General features: G+C 42.1%; 1 protein-coding gene across 1 annotated transcript; it reads right to left on the reverse strand.

Annotated features, from left to right (window-relative positions):
* Positions 1 to 1,792: 1,792 nt before the first annotated feature.
* cacng7b (calcium channel, voltage-dependent, gamma subunit 7b) lies at positions 1,793 to 14,252 on the reverse strand. Its single transcript, XM_034127293.1, is given in 7 exon segments — positions 1,793 to 4,705; positions 4,707 to 5,102; positions 5,755 to 5,900; positions 8,668 to 8,808; positions 9,496 to 9,582; positions 9,834 to 10,029; positions 14,018 to 14,252. Coding segments are annotated over 6 exon segments (1,017 nt in total). The 5' UTR covers positions 14,018 to 14,252; the 3' UTR covers positions 1,793 to 4,654.
* Positions 14,253 to 15,490: the final 1,238 nt, after the last annotated feature.

Consider the following 15,490-nt stretch of genomic DNA (forward strand, 5'->3'; position numbering starts at 1 on the left):
TCCCCCCTCCCTTTCACTCTTCTCTCTCATATTGAGGGAATTGGTCTGGATGTGCTTATTGGAGCGTGTGCCGCGCGCGCAGGGCTGTTTGTAAGTAGTAATTAGCCATGACCAGGTTATTATGCGTTATAGATGTGACATATATGTTTGTATTTATTTTTTACTAGAGAGCGACCCGATGGAGAGCCAGTGGAATACTTTTTTCTCTGTGGTAATGATGATGATGATGGTGGTGATGATGATGATGGGGGTCGCGCTGGTAGTTCTGGGAAATGCAGCACGAGCGAAGCCCTGCAGAGAGAGAGAGAGAGAGAGAGAGAGAGAGAGAGAGAGAGAGAGAGAGAGAGAGAGATGTGTTCATCATGGAGTCAAATATCTACAGGTCACTATTTATGTGTCAATATGGACTGAAGTTTAGCAGGAGCCATGTAGTAATGGACATTATTGCCTTTTTTATTTATTCTTTAGTGACATATGATGTCGCTGTTTGTAATAAAGAAAACATTATGTAATGCTCTTGTCTATGGAGGCAGAAGCTGGAGCTGCTGGTCGCACTCAGCAGTTAGGATGCTCAAAACTGAGCAGACAATGACCTTCAATAGCTTTAAAATGGCTTTGCTGCCCGGTTCACCCCTTTCTCTCTCCCTCTCTCTCTCACACTCACTCACACACACACACACACACACACACACACACACACGTACGCACGCACGCACACACACACACACACACACACACACACACACAGAGGGGAGAGCTGGAGAGAGCTAATACAGAGTGACAGGTCTTTCATGCAGTAATGGTGATGGTGAAAAGAGAGATCCACTCAACCCACAATGCCACACGCATGGAGTCAAACACAAGCATACACAGACAAACATATGAAGCAAACACACGCGCGCGCGCACACAAACACACACACACACACACACACACACACACACACACCACACACACACACACACACACACACACATTTACATCTTCACACACACACACACACACACACACTGCACACAAACACACAGCAGAGTGCTCATGCTTTTTAGTTTTATTGACATGTGGATGTTCGATGTTTGACTTCCTAATGTAACTTCCCATCACTCGTACTCTCTTTCCCGTGCTTGTATTGAAACACACTTACACAGTATTATGTACTTTCTGCATTTTTGGCATCTTGCTTTCAAATTCCATTTTATTCTGCATTATAATTCAGATAGGAATGATGTTTTTCAAATTGTATTTAGTCTCAATTTATTTTCTTCTCCCAGTGTGCATGGCTTGTTCCCTCACTTTACTCCCTTTTTGACCTTGACAAATCAGGCATTTGTTTTAATTATTAAGTAGGATATGTAAGTAACAAAAACAGGATGAACTGTTTGGCATCATGCATACAAAACCACATAGATCATCAATCACGCACAACATACACACATTCAACTCTCTGATCAATTGTTGGCCTCAGGCTGTGGTGGCTTGCCGACACTGAGGAGGGAGCCTGGTTAACACCCAGTGGTTCACCGCAGTGCAGTGTGCACTCACTTACAATTGTTCCCTCTATCACAAAGACCAGCCAGAAAAAAAAACACTCTTTATGTATCATATTATTATAAGTGCAAGCTGGGCTCACAATTTCAGTCAAAATTAGGACTTCTTTTTTAGTATTATCCTTATTATGCAAACCATTTCAAAGAAAAACTTAAAAGTTCAATCAAAAGTATATTGAAATAACGCAAAAGTATAACTTATCATTTTAGAAACAGGAAGCCAGAGAGGTGTAACAGGGTGAAATGAACCCATGTTGAAAGTTTTATTCATGTTAAGAGGAAAGTGAGTGACAGATGTCAACACTTTCAAGAAAAGTGATCTTAATCACAACTGCTATTGACTTATGTAACTCAAGATTATACAGCATCAGTTCCATTAAAGCATTGAAAAGCATTTGTTTTACCCATATTTTTTTTCTTTACAAAGATGGTTATATGAAAGAAGTCCAGGCTTTCTGCAGATCAAGCACAGCTACATCCTTTTATGTAATCATAAAGAGGAAAAACAAGATTGGGGTAGTAGAGAGGGAAAGACAAAGAGGTACAGTACAGAGATGAAAAGGAAATAACTGCTGCAGTTTGCAAATTATGCAAATGATAATCAAATGGTTTCAAAATATAAATTATGGGTGTAGAGGGAGAATCGGAGCAGCTGTCTGTTGATACAAAGGTAAAAACGGGGTCAGCAGTCCAAAGGTTAGAAAGGTGGATTTTAACAAGAATACTTCAATGCCTATTGGTTAAAAAACTTGAGCAGGGAACTTAAGCACTACTGTAACAGCAGAGGCAACAACAGAAGGCTGCAGCTTCACTGGACTTCATCTCAATATGAATTTGTGCGACTACATAAACAAAAAGAAGGGCGGTGTTGAAGAACCACATGCTTGATCAACAAAACGTCCGCAAAAAGGCGAAAATGTGACGATATCTCCTCGATCTCACTTTATATTCTCCCCCGTATGTTTGTAAGACTTTCATCTCACACATTCTGTAGGACATCAGTGTGTTTCCCTCTCTCTTTAGCATCACAGTGATAATGAAAACCAGCCGCTAAACAATGACACGGTGGTTTAATTCTCATTACAGAGATATATATTATCGACATATCCATGATGTGCCTTAAAAACAATAAACGAAATAAACTAGTCTATATTAAAACTGTTTTTGATACACAGGTCCTGCTTAGCTATCTAATATGCATCTTTGAGATACTATACAGTATTTAAGAGAAACTCGGTTTTAAAGCATCTGAAAATATTATACTAAGAAACATAAAGCATCATATGGTTAAAGTGCACAGCAAAGTAGGCTTAGACGTCCCACAAAGCCCCCACAATGTTAAAGGAAGTGCTACTCTGACCCATGTCTGATCATCTGAAACACCTGAATAATAAATGTTCCCACCTGTAAGCTAATATTGTCTTTTCTGCTTTCCGCTTCTCAAATATGATATGATCTTTGTACTGTTGGTCGAATTAAACAAGCAGCTTAAATACATTATATTAAGTAGTGGGCCATAACGATGACATTTTTCAATATTTTCTTACATTTCCTAGATAAAACATGAAATCGAGAAGATAATCAGATTGACCTAAAGAAAGAATTCTTATCAGGTGATCCTTAAAATAAACAGAGGTCAGTATATAGTTACATTAAAACATATTTTTTCAGATACTCTAGAAAGAACCTTTGGCTCACATAGCCAATGAAAACATTGGAATAAAGCAGGGGTCTCTACTTTGTCTATGTAAAAAGGACCTGCGTTTCACAAACAGTGTAATTGTCCTTTGAGCAGTGAGTGCAAATGCAATTAATACTTTCATCATGTGAGTTATCTAGATATATCAACAGCGTTAAAGCTTTTAAAAATACTTCTAACCAGTTTTTAAAGCATAACTCTTGATCCATGTGCAGTTCAAAATGGCATGTCTTGTTTCTTCTAACATTCACCAGCTTCAGTCCAACTCATTTGTGCTGCACCAACAACAAACACACAGTGGAGGTCACTGAGGAAGGAAGAGTGCCCGTAGAAGTCGTGACCTTTGCCCCCAAAGCTGATCCAAGGTCAGTGGAGAACAGTGACCAGTAGAGGGCATCAGACCACCAGGGTCGCTGGTTCCTCCTTCTCACCATGGCCTGTTGCAGTCTTCATCCAAAGCAGAATGAGTCAGACATTTTCTTGATGTGACTTGTGCCAAAGCTTCATTCATAATTTACAACAGCTATATTAATAGTCCTCATGTGCGATTTTATATACAAGAAGTTTAGAAATTTGAATCTTAAACAAATATGTAAAACATCGAGTAGATTTCTCCTTGTGATATTTCAGAACATCTTCCACTTCTGTCTGTATTATTTTTTTCTTTTACAAATATTAACAACATTCACATACAGTGTTCTCACTTCAGAAGTAATCTATTGTTAAACTAATGTTTTTAATTAACTATATTAATAATACTATTTTGACATTGTGAGTTATGAAACTGGATTGATGATGTAAGAAATTCAGAGAAGACACAAATATATTTTACCACATTTACCTTTTGGTAAAAGGTTCGTAGTCCATGTTTTCTTTTGATTTATGCATGTATAAAACTATGTGCACTCAGTCTGTGTGATCAGTGTTTTGCATTGTACATTTCCAAGTGCATACAAATTTCCTGCAGCACTGCGGTATCTTCACATTATACCGCAGCCCCTCGCTCTCCCTGCCTCTCTCTCCCTCCCCTATACCTCCTCTGTCACTCAACCTAACCTCTAAAGTCTTTCTAAGAAACACTTTTTTCCCTCTTTCTGTTATGAAAAATTGAATTACTATTTTTCCTTTTCCACTCATCCCCTGTTTATATTTTTCTCTGTCCATCACAGTGTCTGTCACATCTCCACAATCCTGTTAAATCCTTCCTTACAATCTCCATCACCTCCTTTTTCCTTGGTTTATTTGTTCCAAAGCTACATTTTATCACGTTTTATCACCTCTCCGTCCGCTTCATCTTAAATGGTCTGTGCTCCAAGCTCAGTATTTACTCTCATCCACATCTAAATGTACAGAATCAGTGATTATGAGGAGTCAGTGTCTCTCCTTCCCTCCCTAATGCTCCCGTTTCCTAACAGGGGGAGGCGCTCATGTGCATGTGTGTGTGATAGTGAGGGGGGGGGTACAGGCGATGGAGGCATGGCCATGGGGAGAGCCTGGCCTTGGGGGTGTGAGCCGTGCAACCTGGTGAGGGTGTGTGTGGAGTAGACGGCAGACTGTGGGGGCATCTGGTAGCTCCCTGCAGATGAAGACCCAGAGGGGGGGCTGCCCTGCCCGTGGTGGCCACTTTTGGGCGGTGGTGGGGGGGCCTGGTTGAGCTGGATGGAGATGTCGCTGGAGGCGTTCGAGGTGCTGCGGCCTCGCTTCGGCGGAGGCCAGGAGGATTCTGGGTGTAGGAACTGGCCGCTGTAGTCACTGCTCTCGGACAGGCGGGGGCGGTAGAGTGCAGGGTGGGGGCGGTACATCTCCTCCTCGGCGTAGCGCTTCATAAACAGATAGACTGACATCACCCCGGCCCCCTGAGATAGTGAATGAAGCAGGAACAGGTGAGGGGGGGGGGATAAGATGGGACAGCGAGAGAGGGAGTTAAAGCTGCGTAAATAAATTGAGTTCAAAGACAAATACATTTTCAAAGAAGCAGTAACAAGTGACGGCTGGGGAGATTTAAGTGACTGATAGAGGTGGGAGAAGAGGTGAACGTATGTGCTTTTAATTTAGAAAGATGAGGCTAAGCTTGAAGTTCTTTTAAGCTCATGTAAAACAGATATGAAGGGAAGGAAATGCAAAAGGAGGAGACAGATGGGGAGGAGGGGAGGAGGTTAGTGTCCACTGCACCACATTAAGAGCAGTGCTGCTGATGATGGGAAAGAGGCAGGAGGGAGCAGGGGGGGAGGGGATGTGGAAAGATGAGCAAAAGATCACACGAAAACCTCACTACACATCGATGCACGCATGCACACACACACACACACGCACACTCACCGCCCCCCCCCCCCATGATACCTCACCATATCCACAGAATACTAATCGTCTTAGCTTCTTGCACACTCAGCGTGCAATACTTAACCATGGAAATGAGAATACATTATCTGGGTGTAACATATGTATGCAAACAGACATGCACTCTCACTCTTGTTCCAATATCTATGGGACTAACACACACAAACCCACCTCTTTGAGTAGGAATGAAGAGGCAGCGAAGGCGAAGGACCAGCCGTAGTGGTAGTTGAAGAACTGCTCGGGCTCCCTGGGCCGGTTCATCACCTCGTCATTAATACTGGAGATGTAGAGCACCAGACCCACCACCAGACTGAGGCCTACACACACACACACACATTGCACATTAACAACGACAGGGAGTCAGATAGTAGCCAGCGAGGAGGTCATTATATGGCCATTCAGACAGCTGCACCAGTGTTTAAGAGAAAGAGAGAGCGATGAGATGTGGAATGACTGGCAGAGAGAGTGTGTATGTTTCATGATGACAGATAAGGAGCATAAAGATTAATGACTTGCAGAGATGAAAACACTCGAAAGATGCAAAACAACGTGAAGCTCAATAATGGTCAAAACGATAAGCGTTTATACAACACGTTTGACCTTTTGACTGCACTCTCATGTCTTCTTACTCCTGTTGTTGTTTCTTAGTGTCTGTGTATGTGTATGGGGAAAGAATCTGTATAATTGTCTTGGCTTTCTTCCTCCCCTGCAGCAACCCTGTCTCATGCAAAATTACATTTCAACACTGCTGATTTGTTTAGCCAAAATGTGTTCTGAGGGAAACATAATTACCTCTGCCAGGGAGGTTATGTTTTGGTTCAGTTTGGTTTGTCTGTTTGTTAACTTGATAGGATTCAAGAAACACCACTGGCCTGCTTTTCATGGAACTTGGTGAAAGGGTGTAGCATAAGCCAAGAAAACACATTACATTTTGCAGAAGATTCTGATCACAGACGAGATGGAAGAATTATTATGTTTAACATTGGGAGGTCTGCATCCTCCATATTATGTTTGGCACATTTTTCCTACGAGTGTAGGAAGTGGTTTGGTGTGTGTTTAAGTTTAAGAACTTTCAGAGTTTTTAGAGAAAGACATTGTGTATGGTTAATTGTTAATAAACTGTCCCGTGCTTCAAGTCCCTCTTGAAATCATCAATATGTAACCAGAATCTTTACTGAACCTTTACTATGTGCCTTTAGTGCTTTAAATACAACCTCAAATGTGGCAATAAAAGTAAACTTGGTAGCCTAGATATAAAAAAACATTTGGCGATAGGCAGGTAAACTATTTTAACAAAAAATTGTCGGCAAACCACAAATACATTAATGTAAGTATTATAATCCCAGCCAGTTCCTTTTGGGGTAAAAAGACAATTATAAAAAAAAAATAGTGATCCACCACAACCTAATTCAGATAAATTTACTAAACATATGCCAAGAGAAAAGTACCTTTAATTTACCTGACATATTGTAATGACATATTTTAACTACCTAAGGACATAACTACCTGTTTACTGTACATTTATATTTTTTAGAAAAAACATTAAAAGGAGAGAAAAAAGGACTTCATGTAGCACTGTAAACTAACTGTAAAAAAACATCATATGCAAAACTGGGCTTTCAATGACCCTTTTCACCCGAAGCATCACATGCAACATTAAAACCTCATCCTCCAAGAACACTCTCCACTTTGCCTCAGAAATGTTAAATGCATGAGATACAACATATGGCCAACATCGAAGAATCAATATTCAAAGAAAGCTGCATTCTGTAAACAGCATATACGAGTATTTTTAGCTTTCGCTGCAAAATTCAAATGTTTCACCGGGCTGTCAAGCATTTATGTCCTTCGCAATAAACTAGTCATTGCGAAGGACATAAATGCTACTTTAAGAGGCTGTGTTGTCGAGAAAATGCAGAAACCATGCTGCTGTCAATCCTGCAGTTGAAGTACATCTTAATCTAAATAAGTAACTCCTGAGAATTGAAGGAAACACGCATTCATGTGCACAGTGAGAGCAGAAGAGTGAGGTGAGAGGCTGTGTGTGTGTGTGTGTGTGTGTGTGTGTGTGTGTGTGTGTGTGTGTGTGTGTGTGTGTGTGTGTGTGTGTGTGTGTGTGTGTGTGTGTGTGTGTGTGTGTGACAGAAAAGGGAAGAAATAGGGTTTCTTTGCTCTAAATTCTGTAATATTATCCAGACTAGGACCAACATAAAGTACACTATTTACCAAACCACTGTGTTCATGATGCCAACAAAAACCAGGCTCACAATACTCAGTAGTTCAAAAACCACACACAACATTCTAGAATATACTGTGAATGATAGAGAGAGTAGGAAATGAGGAAGAGGAGTGAATGAGAGAGAAAAACTGAGAGGCTTGGTGAGCAAGAGAAGGGGGGAGGAGGGGGGAGTAGGAAAGGCAGGAGGAAGGCTTTGCTTATAGAGAGAGGCTTAGTGCAGCAGAATATCTTACCGCTGAAAAGCAATTTGATACACTTGCCCCTTATTAACACCCGATTATTAAAATACCTCATAAAGTGAAACACTGCGACACTTCCAGTACAGTCTATAAACATTACATAACCCACGTTATATAACACCTATTATTCTGCAACACCCTTTATCAGCAGGCACCCGCCACAGCAGTCAGGAGCTGTCGCGGGACCCCCGTCTGTTTGATGCTCTGCAGCTTCCTCCTCAAACATGTGAAGTGGAACAGCCTTCAGAAAACATGAGCTCCAATTTGGGTCCTGACAGTCTTTACAAAGAGGACAAGAAATGGGAGCATTACAGCCACCTGCTGTTCAAGAAGGTTCACTACACTCAGACTGAAAATCAAGCCCAACAACCTGTTTAAGTCCAAAGTCATGCAAAGACAGAAAAGAAGGAAACGTTCACCCTGCAGTCCTCAAAACTAATTGAAATCTCGTCACCCTTTTCTATGACGGCCTACACACCTGCATCATACACTAAAAACAGAGCTGTGATGGAGTGTCTGCACGTGTGACATAGGACACACCAGGCTGCTGTAATCAATCACAGAGCGAAGGTGTGACGACAGCTGGACATGAGTAATGAGTCCCACCTGAGAGGATGAAGAAGATGCCGGACACAAAGGCCAGGATAGTGCGCTGAGGCCGGATGTGTCCGATGTTACTGATGACGAAGGCCGTGAAGACGAAGAGCAGCGACACCATGGGGAAGGGTGTGGCGGTCCGCACCATCTCTGTGGGGGGGAGAGGGCACAGAGTTACACAGAGCTGATGTCATGTGTCCTCAAACTGCTGGGAGAGGTGAGGGATAGTGTTTCTGGAGATAAGATAATAAGTATTAGTTAATCAGAGGTGGTTAAAGCTAGAATATAAATTCATATGTGGAGATGCCGTAACTTTTATCACTCAAAAAGGATCGGAAAGAGTATTCCTTTCTTTGGTGAAGCATGAAATTGCTTTTTAACTATGGGAGAGTTATGATATAAAACGTTGCCAGGACGTAACCACAGAACAAAGCAACACGGGAGAAACAAAACTAAGTTATAGCTTTTCAGTTAGTATCTTATCTACATTGAATATTAATTACAGCACTATTGACGGAGAACTTTAATAAACCAAAACTCTTGTTTCCTGAATCAAAGAAAATAATTGATATTTTATATTTAAAGATTTAAAGTTCCTTAAAAATCTTCATTCATGAGGATGATCGGCTTTTCTTAACCGCGTTAATGTAGTTAATCTGATCACTGCAGATGAACCAGTGCTATTACTAAGGGCTGCAACTATAGCAAATACTTTCATTTATGAAACTGTTCATTATTGTCTAAAATGTATCATGATTCATTTCAAAATGTCACAGTTCCTCAGAGTCCAAGTAAAATCAGATAGTGTGTAAAGTCGCTGTTGTGTGTTTTACTCACTGAGGATATTTGCAGTGTTTTCAGTGGTGATCTCAATATCAGGTTCAGTGAAGTACTCCGATGCGACACATCTCCCGTTTTCTGCTCCTGAGACAAAAAAAACGTACAAACAATTCAATGTTGGGGTTTCCCTTAAGGACCAAAGTGAGTGATGCATGAGGAGGCAAAACCATGACCTAGGTAACCATTATGTTTTGTGACATGCAGGCGCAGAAGCCCCTTTCCTGTCTTCTCTCAGTTACTGTGTGTTTGTATATGCACACACATATAGCAGCACTGTACAGTCATCTTTTCATTTCTGAATGTGAATGTTTAAAGATGTTGGTGTATCTTCCTACCAGCCACGAAGCAAACTCTCCAGAGGCCTGAATGCAGCGCCATCTTCACCTCCATGCTCTGATTCTGCTGCAGGATGATGCCCTCCACCATGATCAGCCAGTAGTCTGTGGACACGGCCACCCCCACCAGCAGCAGCCCGCAGGCCCCGAACACCGTGGACAGGATGGTCAACGCACGGCTGCTACATGAACTCATCTGGAGGCCAGAACCAGGAGGGGGGAGGGGGAGAGGTTAGACCAGATGAAGAATTACATGTCATAAATGCAGAGACACACATGTAGGTACATTTGGAAGGGGTCGTGTAGGGAGGTCATCGGGAACGGGGGAAACGGACATGTGACGCGCACACATGCAAAGAGCTAGTGGCTATCGTCCTGTCTCGCCTTGTTATGGCTGAGGATGAGTTAGTGACAAATACGTTGGCAACCAATCCTGTTAAAGGTCAGAGAGGAGCCAATGCAACAGATGATGACTGGGCGATGAACCACTGAACTTAGGCAAGAAAAATGAAGAGATAAATAGTGGAAAAGCACACACACACACACACATAGATCAGAGCAGGGAGGAGAGGTCCTGTGTGACTCACACATGGTCTTTCTGTGATTTACTTCTGGTTGACTGGAAAAGACTCCACTGCAGATCCTGTGAGCATGCTGTCTCTATGCATTTGTGAGTTTCCCTGAACGTGTGCGTGATTGTTTAGCCGCTATAGCCTCTGCTTAATTTGGACCACTGTTCAGTATCATCAGCTTGACAAGAACAAATGCACGTAGAAAACACAGAGCGGTGTCGGTGTTTACTGTAATCACAGTCGTTTTGTTCAGCACATTATGCTTCACACTGAGAGGATATCTTCATGTTAAGCTTCACTGACGTGGTTTTTGCATTTTTATTTTATTCTGATTTCTCAAAGTCCAAGGTGAAGTCTTTAAATGTATCGTTTGACTGTCCATTCCTGGAGATAATCACTTTCATATGATGTAAAACACAGCGAATGAGTGAATGTCCTTATTTAAGTTGCTGAAGAAATGATTTTTCAACATGAACAATATACTTTTTAGGGTTAAGTGATTATCAAAATTGTTTACATTTTTCTGCCGAACGACTTATCCTTCTGTCAAGTAATCACTGCAGCTGAAAATAAGTTGTATTCGGATGCTAGGATGGTACAATCTCCCAGTGGCTGCATGCACTTCACGTTGTGTTTCAGGCGCTGGGCAGACCATAAAAGGATACTTAAGTGATTTTAAATGAAATGTGACACAGCAATAACTGGCTGGAAGAGGCCAATTATTGGCATGAAGTAATGCACCTGCTCTGCAACAAAACACACTCTGACAGCCATCTCAGCCTTCAGAACATCGGCCCTAATGTGTACCAAGAAAACTTTCCCAACATCATTACAGAGACTGTGCTGGCGGACAAGAGGCAGAATGGAGCTTATACACCAAAGTCTGACCCTTACTGTCACAAGATAATTGACATTCGTTGTAACAGGAAATGTTTTCCCTTCTCTTCCTGTTCAGTTTGTAACTACTCAAGCTTTCCCCTCTTGTTCATATCTGACAGGAGTGAAATCAGGCATATTCTTCTGCTGATGTAACACTGCTGCTTCACGGTTTGCAAAGGGGTGTGTCTTTGAGATGATTTCCTCTGATGTAATGGATGCTGCTTTGCATACTTGTGCACTGCTTGCTTGACTGTTATCAATAAAATGTTTACAATGCTGCAGCTGACCAGATTCCTTTTTGTAGTTTCTTGAATCATTCTCTGTAAACCATCACCTATGCGTTATTACATCCAGTACGTGACATGAACTCTCAGGGCACTGAACTTATCTACGGTACCTTGTATGTCTTGTGGAGTGAGCCATTTGAATATCAATATATGGTAAAATATATCATGTTTAAGCCGGGGAATGAATTCCTAGTCTGACCGTTCTATCAGACACTTAAGAGCGCTTTGACGAAAGAAAATGAAAGCCAAACTAATGACTTAAACATGAGAACTACTTTATTCTTCTTCTGGTCTTTCTTTGTATGACAAACCTTTGAGTTTTTGAAAAGCAGAGTTATAATAGATACAGCCATTCTGCTGGGGAATAAACTCTTAAAGATTAAGCTTGGCTCCTTCTTATCTGGAAAGGCCATTGTGTGAGACGTGACCACTATAGAAGTTGCCTCGGCTTCTGTGCAGCACCGGGGATGAATAGAGCTTCTTTTGTGAGCGCGGCGTATGTGTAAGAACAGAGCTGGCTGGTGGTAAAGGGTACGCATCACAGAAATCCTCTGAGAAATGACAAGTTTGGGCATGTCAAAGCTAAAAGGAGAACATGATGCACAGGGTGGGTTACTAATGTGATGGAGAGATGTAAGGGTGGGGGGGGGTATGACCAACCGCAATCCAGTCGCACAAACAGGTTGGATTGAAGATGGAAGAGCAGAGCGATCAAGAGTACAACAATTACAAGTGACATTATGCAACCATCTAAGACACAACTGAAGATTTGTTTTACACTATCTCTCTTTTAGTTTCCCTTTTCTTTGATCAGAGATTGTAAATCGCGCGGCAGGCCCCGAAGTAGCCACCGTGGCTGTCGACACTTTAGGCGGACAAGAGTTTGAGCCAGTGTGATTGAGAGATTTCAAGGTAATTCAAAAACAACTCACTCGAATGACATGTGAAATGACTAAAGGCAAAGAAAAGGGGAGATGTAAAAATGAGACGTGGGGGTGAACAATCACACCTTCCAGCCTTTGGAGGATGTGCCAAAGTGGGTTAGGAATGAGTGAGAATCAATTGGCGTTGCAACCCAGCAGAATTGAGTGGATGAGCCTGAGTGGCTCTTCCAGACTCATTCAGCAGCACGGACAGCAGCCTCATCTCTCTGAGAAGGACTGCACCGTCAAACAGAACACAGATATAGATAGACATATAGAAATACATCATGCTGGTTCTTAATGGAGTTGGACACAAATGATTGGGACAGATTCACCTCTTCACCCGCCAGGCACTGTGTCCATATCAGCCCTCAAAAAGTGTCTAAAGAGCTGTTGCAGTTTTGAGAGAAATGGCCATTGAGATTGAGCAGAACAAATGCCTGCTAGATTTGTGATAACTATCCTATTTTAGCGCTGGGAGACAGGCCCTTCGCTCCATCGCCCAGAAAGTAATGAGCCAATTGAATTTGTTAGATAGGAGCCACAAGGGGGACAAACGGTTTAATTCTCTCTAATCTGTCACAATCTACAGACTGACATCACCTCTCAGCCTCACAGGAAAGGAAGAGAAAGAGGGAGAGATGCCAAGAGGAGAGGAAATGGAAATGTGCTGAAGAAAAGAGATCAGCAGAGAGAGGAGGATGAAACTATGTTTGGAGTCTTTGAGGCAGAAACAGCACGAGTACATGTAGATTTAGGTTAACACATGGGAAAGACCTTGGTCCAAAAAATGGAAGGCGTACCCAACATGGACGCGCACGAAGGGGATGCGCCTACACCTGTTTCAAACTAACCAACCTTGACTGTGCAGCGTCTCAGAAATCAGCCCGGGAGGAGGACGGAATCACTCAGGGAAAAATAAATGACTTCATAACGACTAACTGAAGATATCGTGACTCAATGGGTGGGTTGCTCATGATTTCTCGGAGCATTTCAGCTGCGCAGCCATACTCTGGTGAAACTCGCACCATTTTCACGGAGCCGAGCGAATAGTTATAGACAACGTTTTTTCTGTTAAACTACATGCATGTAATAATAATAATAGGGGTTCTGTATCCTGGTACAGGGCTGACTGAGGCAGTGATGTGCGCATAGGATTGTCTAACCCCCCCTCCCTCCTCCCCCCTGCTGTCACACACACTCACACGCGGAGTTTGGAGATGATAAACACAGATCAGCGAACATGTGAGCAACTCGCAGACAAAATGTGGATGAAATGGGGAGAAAACATGAATAGCTCGGCATGCAGGTAACATTTAGCTCCGATATGTTAAATGAAAGATGAGCGGTTGTCTTTACGCTAACACGACATGAGGACACGTTATGAATGCTGCGCTTTTCACAGCTGTCATCACACACACACCAACACACATTTGACATGACTGAGTCAGGTTTTAAAAAGGCGTCATCGCCCAAAGAAACACACAACTGTAGTTAATTTAAAGAAGGGGGAAAATACTTACCCTGCCACGAGAGTCGTGCGCACACGTCAGTAGCCAAGAAACCTCACACCAGGGAGGCTTGGTTGGCTTTGGACACTCTCCCTCTCTCTCTCTTCTGTGTGTTTTCCCTTAAGCCCCCTTACCCATCCTCTAAATCCCTCACTCTCTCTTTCAGTCAATCTGTCCCAGGCACTGCGGTGGATTGGTTCAGCGAGCTACTTTGGCTACAAAAGAGACATAGCGGGAGCAGGGGGGAGAGAAGTGTTGGAGAGAGAAAGGGAGAGATAGTGAGCGCGCGAGAGAGAGAGAGAGAGAGAGAGAGAGAGAGAGGGAGGGAGGGAGAGAGAAAGTGAGAGCGAGGGAGAGACAGAGGGAGGGAGGGAGGGGTCATGTTAAACAACTATTCCTTAACTTATTGTCTATTTTAAGATGTGTTTTGTTTTTTTAATGCTATTCAGTAATGTATTTGTATTGTGTTGCATAATGTAAGTTAGACAGCGTAGTTGGAGTGTAGCTCTTTACAAATATTTAATGATTTTTATTGGCTTTATTATTACATTTCAAATCATTTTTACTTCTTATCACAGAGCCAGTTATGTATCAAACACAAAAGTGCACTTACCTGAGGAAAGGGGCTAAATACATGAAGTTTGATTAAGTTATTGAAACCATTTCTTGCTTGTTTTCTTACAGTCCCTTTTTTTTTTTTTTACTTAGATTGTGAACAAAGGCTTACTTCATGTAATGGCTATGCTGTACTTAAGTGTACCAACAAAGCAAACCAATAACTAATTAACAGCATTAAGTATTAAATATCAGTAAAACAAATGCAGCAGATCAGCTTTCCTGTGGTAGCCGTATAGTTCATTTATGATCTTGTTAAAAACTTTGATTTAACACATCATATTATGAAATCACATGAATAACAGTTAACAGATAGGAACCTTTCTCTACCTATCACTTTCTTTGTCTCTTCATCCCCCTCCTCCCTTGTCTCCTGTGGTCCATGTCCCTTAGTCTATTTTTAGCTGGCTGGTGGAGGAATCCTATATTTTTAGTAACGATATCAATAGTCTACAGCACACTCTGACCTCAGGGCATGAGCGAGAAAGTGAGAGGGAGCGAGATGAGAATGAGATAGAGACTAGATAGAAAAGAGAACAGGGGGAGAGAGAGAGAGAGAGAGAGAGAGAGAGAGAGAGAGAGAGGAAGAGGGAGAGGAAGAGGAAGCAGCAGTGAGGAAGAGGGATGATATCATGTCGAAGTGACAGTGAATGATGGACTGCACACACAACTTCGCCTGGAGAGCCTGGAGGTTTAGTTACACAGAGGCAGATAGTGTCAAGGTTGGAGCAAATGTTGTGGTGAGGAGATTAAAATCAGGCAGTCGACATCAGGTAGACATCAAACACCGAGCAGGATTCCTCTTTTCAGAAAAGAGACTTTTCACGTTTTAATTTCTTTACAGTACCTAATTTAAATGTAAAACTGTAG

This window comes from Trematomus bernacchii, unplaced genomic scaffold (assembly GCF_902827165.1).
Source record: "Trematomus bernacchii unplaced genomic scaffold, fTreBer1.1, whole genome shotgun sequence".
Taxonomy (NCBI): domain Eukaryota; kingdom Metazoa; phylum Chordata; class Actinopteri; order Perciformes; family Nototheniidae; genus Trematomus; species Trematomus bernacchii.